Here is a 14,322-nt window from a genome sequence, read left to right on the forward strand (position 1 = left end):
CAGAGACCCCCGCGCCCCCCTGCTGTGAGATCTGTCCACAGCCTGGTGCCAGGCTGCAGGGCCTTCCTCGCAGGCCCGGGGAGGCCAACAGTCGGCTCAGATCTCACGAGCATCCTTGTGCCTGCAAGGGCTGGCGATGCCGGCTGAGCCACGGAGGGGGAACACAGAGGGGGGCCACGGAGAATGGCCATGGAGGGGGGCTGTGGAGGGGGCCGTGGAGGAGGGCCGTGTGGCTGCACGGCCCCCAAGCCCAGCTGGAGAACATGCGAGTGTCCCCGTGTCCCCTCCCCGGCAGCCACAGCAGCTACAGCCCCTCTCCCGGGACACCGCGGCCAGGGAAGAGAAGCCATTCTTATCAAAGGATTTTTTCTTTATTTTCATAATTTAGCTGAATAAACACAAAATTGAATATTGTAAAACAGGAAAAAAAAATGCTGTAACATCTTAAATCTGCCAGTCTCTGCCCGCGAAGGTGTCTACACTGTCTTCCAAAAGAAACAGGTGAGGGGAGGGGTAGGCGGGGACAGGCGACCCTCCCAGGGACCCCCGCCATGCTCCCCCAAACCTGCCCGACCCCACCGCCTCTGTGATGAAAACCCCACATCTCAGCCGTTTCTTGACTCAAGGATATAATCACATCTAAATTTGTGGTGCCTGAAATCGGTAAATTAAATACTCATGAATATTGGAACGGGTCTTAAATAAACGGATTTTCTTTCCTATCTTTAGCCTATGGTTCTAGAACGGTGTCTCTATAGTTACTTATTTTTTTGCTGTTTTTACTTCAGTAGCGCAGAACTAGCATAATATTCGTGTTAATTGGACTCTTAGGTAGTATACTTCAGCGGAAATCCGTGAAATGCAAGGACCTGGAGCACGTCTGCCGGGGAAGATCCTAGCTGCCCCTCCCGGGCCGTCTCCTGTGACCTGCAGGGCAGGTGGGGGGCCCGGGCACCAGCCCCCCAGCTCGCCCCCTCGCCGCCTTCTCCTCTGCGTCCACTGCTGATGAGAAGACGGAGGACTCTGAGAATGGGGGTAATGCCCATCTGGGAAGAAGAAATCAGCTGCGAATTGCCCTTAAGATCTGCGGATGTGAAAGGGGCTAAGAAAAGGGGGTGCCGACTGGAAGAGGGGGGGCAAGTCACTGTACACTCAGTCTGTACTGATACATAGACCGCAGGGGATTCACCACGGAACCGAAACCAAAGGCGAGCTGGGCCGGCCCCCCGCTGACCGCTGCACCCCCAGGCCCGGGGGCTCACTGCCATCCCCCACCCCACGCCCCCGACCGCCCCCCAAGGTCATCGGGAGCCCGGGGGGGACGCGGGCTGGCGCTGCCACAGCCATGGTTAAATAGGTATTTCTACAAATATACAACATATAAAAACTGTTAAATATATAACTTTAGGCTTTGCAAAATACATTTAATGATCTCTTTCAAACAAGTGTTACTTCAGTTTTCTTTAATTTGCTTTCTGGAGCTAAATGGTGTGTCGGATGAGACAGCGGTCACGGGGACCCCACATGCTCTTGGCAAATACTGGATTATCCAACTATCAAAAATGGAACCGGAGAAGAGGCATGTTGAACTGGTTAAAACAGAAGATGGGTTTAGTATGACAGAGCTGGTCTAGGTACAGGGGCGTGGGCTGCGCAGTCTCTACGCGGAGGGGCGTGTGGCCGGGGGGCACATGCCCGGCGGCTCCTGCCCGGCCCCGCATCCACGTCGCTCCGGCCCGCGCTGCTCCTTCCACTCCTTCCAGGCGGTGCCACGGTGTCTGTGGGGCAAGGGCCTCGGCCGGGGCCCGGCATGTCGCGGCCACCGTGCTCCCCATGCCCGCCCCGCGGTGGAACCCAGGGAACCGGGACGGCGGGGGCTGCGTCCACGTTAAAATAGATTTTGCTCTTTGGTCTATCGAATATACTGAAGGTATAAGAAAATAAAAGCGATTCGGACAGTCTGGGGCACCGGGAGAGGCTGGCGTCCGTGCCCGGGCGTCCTCCCGCCGGCCGGCGTCTCCCCGAGGCTGCTGGACAGCGGGTTCTCCGTGGCGCACGTGGCCCTCGCTGAGTCCACAGATGCGTATTGCTGAGGCCCGGCCACTGCCCCCCACCTCCGGGCCTCAGTCCGGGGCCCCCGGGGGTGGCCGGATGCTGGGGCACGGGGCTGTCCGTGGTGGGCTATGGAGAGACCGAGGGCGGGAGAACACGGAGGACGGGGCGTCCACGGAGGGCAAGGCGGGCAGCAGAGGCCCGGGCGCTCCACGGAGCCCAGGCTGCTCCCGGGGGCCCCTCTCGGGCTGCGTTCGTCAGGAGACCTGGGGGGCAAAGAGAAGAGGGTCGTCAGCCTCCCCCTGCAACTGGAGCCCAGCCTGTGGTCCCATCTTTTCTGGTAGCCCTCGGAAATGCCATTTGTTCTCTCCGCGGGCTCCTGGGTGCCCACTGCCTTTCAGGACCCCCCAGCAGGTGAGTGGGGACCCCAGTTGGGACAGGAGAGTGGGACGCGAAGAAGGGGCCTCCCCAGTCACATGGCGGAGGTGGGACGCCAGGCTGGGGAGGGGTCATCCCTGGAGGGCCCCGGGAGGCACAGGACCCCCAGCTCGGCCCCCCTCAGGCCCCCTGCCTCTGCTCTCCACTCGGTCCTTCTCCCGCACCCCCTGCCCACGTCACAGGCACCCCCAGCCCACCGCAGGCTGGCCCCTGCCCCTACCCGTGGCCATTTCCACCCCAGGCCCCTCGGCAGGGGGCCTCCCTGCCTGTCCCACCTGGAGTCGCCCTCCGGCCGGCCCCAGGGTGACCGATTTATCGTCTTGCTCGCTGTCTGCCGCCTGCCCAGGGGAGGCCAGTGACCAGGGCCCCGTGAACCGGCCCGGTGGCAGGTGGAGGGAGGGTGGCAGTCGCCCGGGTCCCCGAGCTGCCCCGGACGAGGCTCCTCTGCGCCAGTCCTCGAGGGCTCCAAGGAGCAGCTCCTGGAAACCAGGGCTCCCCAGACCCCGCATGGATGCAGATGCACCTCAAACAGTGCAACCCCGAGCCCCGTGTGCAGCAGGGGGCCCAGCCCTGCCTGTGGGGTGGAATCCATGGGGTTCGGCTGACACAGCCCAGGGCAGGCTGGCACCTGGGGAGCGGCGCCCCGTGGGGGAACCAGGGCAGCCTCGGGCCAGCCCTGCAAAGGCCACCTGGAGTCCCTTAATCGCCACGAGCCTGGGAATGGCCGGACACGTGGAGCTGTCACTCCAGACAGCTGTGTGCTCCCCAGACCTTCCACCAGAGTGCACCCCACCCTGCAGACGCCAGGCCTGGGTGGCCGTGGGCATGTGCGTGCAGGTGGTGAGCGATGCCGCTGAGAAGCTGGGTGGGCACACGGCCGCCCCACGCTGTTTGTGCAGCATGACGTGGTAAAGCAGACCGAACCGGGGGTCACAGGGGGGCGTGGGCACCACTGCGGTGACCTCTGCGGGGTCAGTGACTCGCCACCTGCCCAGGGAGCCCCTCGCCTGCCCTCCTGGCACCACCCACCAGGTGTGACCCCTCACCTGCAGGCCGCCTGCTTGTGGTCAGAGTCCTGTCTCTTTCTTTTCTTGTTAATTTTAAAACTCCCACATTCATACACAGTCTTCAGGCAGCAAGCAACAATCCCCCCCACCACCACGCTGTGGCACCCTGGAGTCTACTTCCTGCCTACAGATGTCCTATTTCTAGACGGTTCTTTCAGTGGAATCACACAGGGATTCTCTGCATACCCCTGGCTTCTCACCCGTGGTGTAGCAAGCACCCGAACTTCATGGCCTTTATGGGGAATAATCTTCTGTTGCGTGCTTGCACCCCATTTTGTTTACCCGTTCAACAGTGGACATTTGGGTTGTGTCCAGCTTTTGGCTCTGGTGAATATGTGCTATGAACGGTGCAGGTAGCTGTTTGAGACCTTGCTTTCACTCCCTTTGGGGATATCCTTGGAAGTGGGGTTGCCGGCTCAAATGGCCATTCAGTGTTTAACTTTTTGAGAATCCGCCATCTTGCTTTCCACAGTGGCTACACCACCTTTCTTTCCCACCAGCAGTGCGCTGGACTCACTTCCCTACCTCCTCGCCAGCACTTACGTTTGGAGTTTTAAACTCCGGCCATCTCAAGGGGGTGTGGAGGGTGAGGCTGGCGTCTCCTTGGTGGCTAATGACGTTGACCATCTTTCAGGCTGGAGTCCTGAACCAAAGGCTGCTTCCCTTCCTTGAACCCCGAGGAATTTCCCCTTAAGGCCCTCAGGGTGCCAGGGTGAGCCGGCCCGGCCCCCGACCGCTGCCCCCACGCGGGACCCCAGCGCAGGCCTTCTCGGGGCTCCCTCCGAAAGCCCATAGTCAAGGGTGGGAAGTTTCCGGAGCTGCAGCCCTGAGCCAGGCCCCAGCCCCCAGCCCTGAGGGAACAGTGTGCCCAGCTCGACACACCCCGGGAAAGGGCACCCCCAGGCCGGGCTGCTGCTTATGATCCCAGCGGCTGAGCCACCAGAAGCTGTGTTTTCCATGGACATGACTTAATTGCAAAGGACATAAACCATTTCCATACTGTGCAAAGAGAGTGCAGACTTCTGCCACAGAAATGTTATTTGGCAGCATCTGCTTGCAAGGAAAACTTATTGTTTTAATTACCAGAGATTCACTCTGTCCTGGTGGGGGAAGGGGCTGCTCAATTGCAGTTCTTTAGCAACGGTGTCTGCACTGGCACTTTCTAGAAAGGAACGGTGAGGCGGGTCTGGAAACAACCTGGGTCTCCGTGTCCATAGTACAGTCTCAGGCTCGCTGGGCCCCTCCCGTGCTCAGTGGGTTGGGTGGCTGCCTACCCCCCGTGACTGGCCCAAATTCCCTGCCAGCTCCCCAGGCTCTGTGCACCCCTGCCCTTGCTCCCCGATACTCAGCCACATGCACTGCTCCGGACACCCCTTTCCTCCAACTAAAGCGTCCCGCTCTTCAGGGCCCACACTGAGCTCACCAGCTCACCCGTGGGGCATGTGGCAGACACTCTAGGAGCATTGCACGCCCATCTGACTGTGTTTAATGGTGCACGGTTGGACACTGACCAAGCCCCCGGGGAGAGCTGGACGGCAACATGCGCAGCCTCATGTCCACGGGGTCTGGGAGCAGTGAAGGGTGAACACCCTGGAGCCAGCCTCTCCTGACTGCTCCATCAGGCTTCTTGGGGTCCAGGCCTGGGACCCCCCCCCCTTTGTGCCCTGACCAGCTCTGTGTCCTCCACTGGGTCTTGGCTGAGGGATCCCAACCCTCTCTCCCTGGCCTTCCCAACTCTGGCAAATGCCACCATCGACTCTATGCTCCACCCCGAAAGCCGGAGTCACTGGGGACTCTTGCAGCGCCCGTCCTTCACCTCCCACTCACCACACCCACAATGGGGTCCAGGTGTCCTGCTGTCCCCGGGTCCCCTGCACACTGCCCTGGCCCAGGCTCCATCCGAGTCCGTCTGAGTCCCGCTGGCCCGGCCTGCAGGCTGCTGTGGACACGCACTCCTTTGCCCCAAAGCAGTAGGCAAGAAAGGAGTGATTGACTTTACTTCTGCTATTAATAAACATTTATAAATTCTTATTGGTAGAAAAATTGGGATGCAAAGAAGAGTCTAAAGAGAAAACAAAAATTCACCCACAATTCCATTTCCAAAGACGGGTATTTAAAAAATCTTAATGTATTTCCTTTTACATTTTTTAATAATGCATATACACAAGACCATGGCTGCAGTTTACTTAAACTTTTGCATTCTGTTTCACTTAAGAGTGTGTCGTGACATTTTCCATGGAAATCAGAAAGTCTTGGAAAGTGAGCGTGTTCACGGTGCCCAGCACCCACGGCGTGGATTTGTGTGGCTGTGACATCGTCCGACGGGCCTCCAGCGTTGCGCGGGCAGGGCAGGTGCCCCTGGCCTCCGTCTCGTAAATGCCGCGTGTCCCCAGAGGCGGAGCCAGTGGGCCCAGGCATTTGCCCCATTTTGCCAGGGTGGACCCTGCAGGCCACAGCATGTCACACGTCCCCCAACAGGGCCGGGCGCTTGGCCAGCACCACCACCGTCATGGGCCACCGAGATGTCAAATCAGTGGTCACTGGATGGAAAATGACAGCATTTGACTTGGTTCCACCTTCCCTTTTTGGCTTTTGAAGACTAGAGAAGTAATTTTCAAATGTGTTTGCTGATCATTGATAAACGCTCCCTGTTCTCTGTTGGCTCATCTTGTTGGACTCTGTGTCTTCATCTTAATTTGGATGAGTGTGTGTGCACTCATGTTTACACGTACCACGGTGTGTGCGAGTCGCTGAGGGTCCCTCGGCATAATTACTGTGCATCTGTTTCCCAGCTTGGTCCATCTTTGCTTCTATTTCTCTGATATGTGATATGCTGGTGTTCTCCTTTTCAGCTGGTGAATGTGGGTTCTCCCCGTGACCTTCCACCACAGCTGAAGGGAGTGCTGGTCCCAGTACCTGCTCCAGTCGCTCCACTAGTTAGGGTGTTTCAGCATTTAATCCACATCCAGCGGGAAGGTGTGTGCACCGGAGCAGGGCCGGCCGGCGGCGTTTCCTGTCCCGGGACGTGGGCGCATGGCGAGTGTCGCCGTGGTGCGGTGGGCGAGCACGTGGCCTGAGCGCAGGTGTCCAGACGCTGCTCCTCGCCCCCCAGCACCATGTGGGCACACAGGAGACGGAGGGTCTGTCTGTCTTGCCCGGCCTGCATTTTCACACCTCTCAGCTCACTCACAAGGTGCCCACTATTGCGAGACGCCCGGGTGTCGGCAACGGGCAGCGCCATGAGCTCATGTTCCAGTGAGATCTTGCTCCTCTGCAGGTGACAGGGTCAGGCCTGCAGTCCCGGGGGGAGAGGGCACCCGTCCCAGGCTCCAGAGGCCTCTCCTGCTTCTGTCCTAGCAGGCCTCAGGGCAAGCCCGGACCACTCCTTTCTCAGGCAGTGACAGTCACCACCACACGGCTACCACCGGGAGAAGGTGTCACGTGGGCCTTTTGACAGGCAGCAGCTTCTGCTGATGGCCACGAGCTCGGATGCCCTGGGACAAGCGTGGTGAGTGCACAGGCACCCAGACAGCTCTCCCTGGGCACGGGCCCCAAGGGGCTGGCGGGCAGGGGGCTCTGACGTCCCACTCCCACTGCAGGCCCCACGTGCAAACAAGCCACTGTTTATCCAACCACTTGGCCTCGCATGGCATCTCCCCGGCCACAGCCAACCAGGGCTCCCCGAACAGTAGGCCTCGGTTGCAGGCTCACTCCTGTGGCCGATGTGTGTGTGGAATGCAATCCACGGACGCCACGGAAAACCACCAGCGAGAGGCAGCTGACCGCAGGCCCTGCTGGGCCCGACTCGTGGTAGTTGTCCGAGATACAACTGAGTGAATTCTAAGACCTAGGCCACGTGTGCAAAGGCCAGGGCACAGCCCATGCATCTAAAATCACGCAGTGGCACACATGGGTAGCTGGTGTTATACGACCAGGATCAATGAAAAGGCCACTGGTAATCGCCCTGTTGGCGTCAGTGGAGAGGGTCAGCTCCACAACACGTCCAGTGGGGGACCGAGCGTGCCAGAGACGGGGACCAAACTCTCCTCACCACCACCCAGGGCTGCGGCTAGAACTGAGAGGAAGAGGCCTGTGGAACTTCTCGGTGAACCCCAGGGCACGGCACAGACGAGACTCACATTATTAGAGTAACAGAGCACTGAGGAAAGGAAGGCTGCTGCAGAGCAACCCTGTCCAGGTCCTAGGGGCCGAGGGAGGCTGTGGGGAGGCGAGGGGCGGGCGCCTGGGCACCAGCTGCGGCCCCACGCCAGCCCCGGCGGGCTGCTGCCATGGCCCCCCAGCCCGTCCTCCAGGCCCAGACGCGTGCCGGCCGCCCCTCCCTGCTCCCCACACCACACTGCTCCGTCCCATTGCCCCCCGGTCAGCCTCACCCTAGGGCCAGCAAAGAACCATGCTCGGTGGACACGGCCCCCAAACCCTGAGCCTGCACCATCGAAACAGCATCCCCCCAGGTGCAGGGCTCTGGCCGTGTCCTCGGACCCTCAGGTCCCTGAGAACTAGGGGCTGCACTGTCCTCCTCACGTGCTCAGGGACGGCTCCTTCCCAGCAGCCCAGGATGGCTGTTCCAGGAGCCGAGCCAGACCGACGCCACTGCCCTTCGCGATCTGGAAGGTTCCACGGTGAGCTTGCCTCTGAAAGAGCACTCAGCACGTGTAATAAAAAACATCACCAGCAAGCAAACGCCAGCCTTCATTAAGTATAACCATTCGGAATAATTAGCAAGGAAAATCCCCTAGAACTCATCAAAACAGCACGTGATCCTCCAAGCAGGATGAAGTATCGCGGATCACAAAGTGGCTCTTACCATTTTAGAGGCTTTGAGGAAGGCAGTGAGGTTGGCTGACGAATCTATAGATGGAATCATTCATTCATCCATCAAATATTTATCGATCTATTGTAAACACAGCACCTCACTGAGAATTCTGGTCCCGGAGCTGCGTGACAATAAACCCCTGCCGTGTTGAGCCAGACAGCTGGTGGTGCTTTGTCACGACAACCCCGGGACCCAGAGACACCCCTCAAAATGCCTGCACTCAGTGGGGTGGGGGCTGGGAGCCCCTACAGGGACCCCGTGGGGCTGGATTTGGCGTGTCACAGCTCAGGAATAGCACCTCCCTTCCCCCCATCCTGGGGTTCTTGTCTCCTTAATTAAAAAAAACAAAAACTCAGTTTAATTTCACGAGTTTAGCATAAGGTAGAGAATGTAGGCTACCTGTCATATTTTATGAGACAAACTGTAGCATTCTAAATGCAAAATGAAGACGAAAATCATGGTGATCTGTTAGCCTTTTCCAGTGTCTAGAGACCCGTGCCGGCCCCCGGCCCCTCTGCGCCTTCCGCGCCCTGGCCCAGTTCCTCTCCGACTCCGCTCCCGCCAAGTGACTTCTGTTGCTGGCACCAGGAGGCTCTGACCCCCAGCCCCTTCTGGGGACCCGAGTGTGATGTCACAACACCCCAGGACTCCAAGTGCAACATGTGGCTGCTCCACGCCACCCTGAGGCTGCTGGACTGCACGGAGGGGAGGCCCCCATGGCCATCACAGGCTCCTGCCCCCTGAGGAAGCCACCCAGGGCCCAGGGCCACGGCCTGAACCCTGCAAGCAGGCGTGTGCCTCCTCCCCTTGGTGCGGCCGCCAGGGTGGGGGCGGTCCTGGGCAGGGGCACGCACAGAGGGCTCTGCTGGGGGCTCAGGCCCTGACCAGGAACTTCTGGGGGTTTAGCCCAGGAGGATGGCGCTGGGGCTGGGGCCAGACCCCCCAGCTGCAGTCCTGGGGGGGACTGTGTGGTCTCCCTGGGCCCAGCACCCCCATTTAAGGAGACCCTCCCAGAAGCAGCCATTCAGGGTGGGGCAGTGAAGGGGGCCGGCCATGGCTCTGAGGGTCCCCTCCACCCCCCACTGCCCTGATGTGACTCTGCAGAGGATGAGATGTCTTTGGGGTGCTGTTCCCCGGCAGGTGATGGCCCGTGGTCCAGGAGTGGGGGAGCCGACCAGTTCTGGTGTCAGATCCACGGGCCGAGGGATGGAATCCCAGCAGCTGGCTCGGGACACCTCAGCCCTGAGGGAAGGCCCCCCCCGTCCAGCCTGTTCCTTCACTCCATGAGAGTCCAGGAATTTGGGGGTCCCATGGGGACTCCAGAGCCAACCTTGCTCCCTGGTGTCTGAGTTCCTCGGGTCAGGCGCATGGGGTGTTGGGGACTTGGCCAACTGCCCCCTGCACACAGGCTCCCGCACCCCCATTGCCAGTGCACCCCGTTTCCTCACGTACCCTCTCCTCTTGCCACTGCACCATGTGCCCTTCATAGAATGGGCCATGGTTTGTGGCCGCGTCTCCTCATTGCCTTGACAACCCCCCTAGTCCCGGAGCCCCCAGGGGTGGGCTGTCCAGCCCTGCACACTCCTTGTGTCCCCGGAGAGCTCCTGGGTGCTGGCCATGGGCAGACCACGAGCCACGGTGCGGCCAGGTGCGGGAATGAGCCGCCCGCAGAAGGCGACCCCGGCCGAGCGAGTGCAGGGCCCCGGCACAGCCCAGCGCCGACCAGCACAGGCCGGGCCAGCTGCCACCTCTCTGACTGGCCCTGCCCTGCACCATGGCGGACTGTTCCGGGTGCCTCCAAGCTTCCTGCAGGAGGGCGGAAGGGACGAAACTTATGTTAGCAGGTAACTCAGATGGCCCAGGGAGCCGGGGGCTCTTCCCAGCCCCCGAGGGGGGTTGCATTCTGGTCCTCCTGCTGAGAGATGCTCTGGAAGCATCTCCACCCCGGGAGGTGAGGGGCACCTCGAGCCAGGTGGGAGAGGGCTGACCAGAGCCCCAGGGCCCGTCCCGGGAGGGAGGCTGGACGAATGGCCTCTGCACAGCCTCCTGGCCTCGCCTCCCTGCTGTGGACGCACAAAGGCCCCTGAGCAGCTGCGGGGCCCTTCCAGGCAGATCCGTGCAGATCTGAGGGAAACGAGCCGTCTGTGTCCTGGCAAGGCAGCCCGTCCTGAGAAAGGCCTGTGGCAGGGTCGGCCACCGGGGTGGCGGCGGCGGCTGGGCAGTGACTGCTTCCCTCCGGGAGCAAGGCTCGCCCCGCCCCACCCGCGCCGCCCCCGCCATCGTCCAGCCTGCCCCGTGGCTTGGGGGTGGACGTGTCCACTTTGCCATCCTCAGCGTCGGGGCCTGGCCCCTCCGACCAGCTTCTACAGTCAAGACGCCATGGTCTGTCCTTTTATTAAGAGAAACCCTAGGCCGTCTCCCCTTTCCAGCGCTTTCCACAAGGCGAACCTCTCGCTGAGCTAACCGAGGACAAGTGAGCGAGGGAGGGTGGCGAGAGCTCAGTCACTCCCTCGGGGGCTGCAGTGTTGGCTCCATGGAGGGGTCGTGTGCCAGCCGAGGGGCTGCAGGAAGGTGCATTTATTTGTGGCTAATCAGTCGATGCCCCTGTTACGGGTTGAACGGGGCCCCTGGCCAGGCACCCCAGGACTCGGGATGCGAGCGTGTTTGGAAACGGTGCTGTTTCCGACGGAACTGGGCCAGTGAGGACGAGGTCGCCAGGAGAGGCTGGGACCGGATCCCGCTCCTCAGGTGCCCTTGCGGAGGGGAGGAGGCAGTGCCCCCGGGCTACGGCGGCTGCAGGTGGCAGGGCACAGACACCGCGTGAGGGGCCAGCTCTGCCAGCAGCTGAGCGAGCAGCCGCCGTCCTCCCCGCGGGCTCCAGGGGGAGCGTGGCCCGGGCGGCACCGCGACGTCAGATGGCTGGCTTCCAGAATGGGGGCCCAGGAACCAGGGCACCTCCCTCTCCTGGGGGCTGGGGGGTCTTCTTGACTCTGGATGAGGGAAAATTCATTTCCTTCTTTACAAATGTTTACTCCTCTTTGGCTCACAGCTATGTCTTCGAGGAGAAGTTTCCGGGGAGTCTGAGCCAGTGAGGCGCCGATTTGGGGTGCTTGGTGGAGTTGACCTGCTGCCCCTTTCAGCAGCATGGCCCTGGGCTGCAGTTTGCTATTCTGGTGAGCTGGTATTTTACAGATGAGCTGAGCTCTCCTTTCGTGGGGATGGCACAGACCATTACCAGACCCCACAGTCCTGGATCCATGTTGGATCCGAGCGCAAGCCGGCAGGAGGGAGGTGGTGATACGGAACTTGTGCCATCACAGCAAAATCACCCCCAAGGTTTACGCTCCGAGCAGTGACAAGGTGGGAGTGCCCTGCCGGGGGTCCCGTGATGCCAAATAGCCATCGGGATTGAGGGGAGTGACCGGCGAGTGCAGCCAACTAGATGACAGCCTCAGGTGGGGGACTGACCCCTACGTGCTGCCTCCGAGTGCCAGGGAAGTGACGGGGCATCGGGGGGCTCCCTGACCCCACGCTCTCCTCTGAGGAGGACCCCGCTTTAGGGAACAGTCTCACAGTCCCTCCCGTGCCAGGGGCTGAGTAAGTATCTCATGACCACGAGCTCCTAGGAGGGTAACAGCTGTGCCTACAGGTAACTGTGTGCACATGTGAGTGTGTGTGTGTCAGTGTGAGGAGAGCCTAAACGTGAGTGTACACGTAAGCTATGTGTGATGTGGGTGTGAGTATGTGAGTGCACAAAAGGTGGATTTGAGTGTGATGTGGGTGTGAGCACAGGTGTAAACATCATGTGAGTGGATGTGTGCAAATATCTATGTGAGTGTGGGAGAAGTCTGGGTGTGAGTGGGTGTGTAAAGTGTGAGTATGCAAACCTGTGAGTTGTGTGAGTGTGAGTTCATGTGAGAAGTGGGTGTGTGTGCACATATGGGAGTGTATAAATGCCATGCACGCAAGCATGGATGTGTAAACGTGTTCATATGTGTGTGCGTGTGAGAAGCGCCCGTGCAGTTGTGAGCTGTGTGCGTGTGTGAGTGTGTGCAGTGTGCACTGTGTGTGTCTGTCTACAGGCCGGACCTGGGCTCCCGGCGGGTGTGGGGCCTCTGCATGGTGCCGGGTGCCTGGCCTGGTGTGCCACGGCAGCCCCTCCTGCAGCCCCGGGGAGGGTGGCCGAGCCGACTGGGCTAGTGTCGGTGAGGGCTCGGGGGCCCTGGGGAGCGGAGGAGGCCCCTGGAGGGGGACCCGACCCGCCGACTGGCCTTGGGCAGGGCCCTGCACGGCTGGGCCGGGGGGGAACCGGCTGGTCTCCTGCATCTCCCCGGCGTCCTCTCCTTAGTGGGTCACGGGTTCCAGCCCACCCCCCCTCCAAGCCGTCTGCCCCTGCTGTGGGTGGGGGACTGAGTGGGTCAGGCCCCCTGCTCCGTTTTGGGGGCTTTTTTGGTGGGGGGGAGGCCAGTGATCCAATTCGGGCAGGAGCTCAGGACCAGACGCCGGAACGTCGGGGTGTGTCTCATTTCTCACAGTGGCAGGTTCCCAGGGGGCCCTCAAATGGCCACACCCTCCCCTTTTCCTGCTGGGAGCAGGAGCCACGGGCTCAGATCCAGTGGGTGGGGTGGGGGGCTCTGCCCTGAGCCGGCCTTGCCTGGCCCCCAGGCCCCCCACGGCAGCCCCCAGCTCTGCCCACACCATCGACCCTAAGGTGGGCACGGGGGGGCCTATACGCAGACTCACTGAGTCTCGGCCTCAGAAAATGCTGAGACCACCCCGTGTGCCCCGAGGCATCCTGCCCAGCAGCCACCCCTGGCTCCCCAGGAAAGGGGTGTCCCCCGGAAGGCCCTGGGTACAGCAGCTCACCCGAGGACAGCCCAGTCCAGGGCCAGCCCACCACTCACCCTGGAGGCTGCAGCCCCCTGTGCCGGGTCAGCACGGAGGACGATGCACCCGCTGTCTGCGCCAGCTTGCTCCTGCCCTTCCCCTCCGTGGGGGCTGCAGGAGGCTGAAGGGCCGCCACAGATGCCGAGTTAACGTCCAGCTCTTCTCAGGGCCGGGCTCGCTGGGGACTCTTCCAAAAGGAGCAGAGGCAAGTGCAGGGTCGGGCTTTGTCGTCTCGGGTCCTTCCCCTTTGTCCTGGGCACCTCGTGTGTGGCCCGGCAGCCCCCACTGTGACGCACACATGGCTCCGGCTCCAGGATCCCCACACCGCGGCCTGCTGCCTCCGCTGGCCCAGAAGTGGACCCTGCCTGCATCTGATGGTGATGGTGGGTGATGACGGCCGGCTGAGGGGCACCGCAGACCCCTCCATCCTCCGGTTCCAAGGCAGACACGGTCTTCCAAGGCAGCACCGGAAACGGCACCTGCGACGGCATCTCGGGGTCCCTGTGGGCGGTGGGGCAGCCTCAGCTGCGTGGTCCTGGGGCCGACGATGAAGCCCTGCCACTCCTGTGGCTCACCTCCCTCCAGCCGCTCCCGTCCACCTGCAGGGCCGTCTGCACGGCCGGGACCTCATGCACTGGTCAGCAGGGCTCTCCGTGTCCTGCCAGGCAGCCCGAGCTGGCCGCCGTCCGTCCCAGAGGAGGCCGGGGGACTAAACAGCCACAAATCCACTCTGTCTCTTCATTTGCCTTTCTGGGCATCTCGCATACCTGGGCCCCCACAGTCCAGGGTCCTGGGCGACCGGCTTCTCCTCCTCCACAGGAGGCTCCAGGGCTCAGAACATGCTGCTGTGCGTGTCTGCCCTTCTTCCCTTTCACGGCCGAGTAACATCCCGTCATCTTGACAGCACACGCCGTCCACCCACTCACCGGCCACCCTGAGTCGTGCCGCTCTGAGTGCTCGTGCCCGAGTCCGCGTGGACGTGTGCCCTCACCTCTCCCGGGTCCGCGCCTGGGAGGGAACCGCTGGGCCACGTGGTAACGCCAC

The 14,322-nt window shown here is 61.4% G+C and overlaps 1 protein-coding gene across 1 annotated transcript in view; it reads right to left on the bottom strand.

Moving 5' to 3' along the window:
• Positions 1-352: 352 nt before the first annotated feature.
• The window catches only part of TAFA5 (TAFA chemokine like family member 5), a 247,382-nt gene continuing 233,412 nt past the window's right edge, over positions 353-14,322 (bottom strand). Inside the window, 1 exon segment of the mRNA XM_037848168.1 lies at positions 353-2,318. Within this exon segment, the coding sequence (XP_037704096.1) occupies positions 2,310-2,318 (9 nt within the window). The 3' untranslated portion in view covers positions 353-2,309.

This window comes from Choloepus didactylus, chromosome 8 (genome assembly GCF_015220235.1).
Source record: "Choloepus didactylus isolate mChoDid1 chromosome 8, mChoDid1.pri, whole genome shotgun sequence".
Taxonomy (NCBI): Eukaryota; Metazoa; Chordata; class Mammalia; order Pilosa; family Megalonychidae; genus Choloepus; species Choloepus didactylus.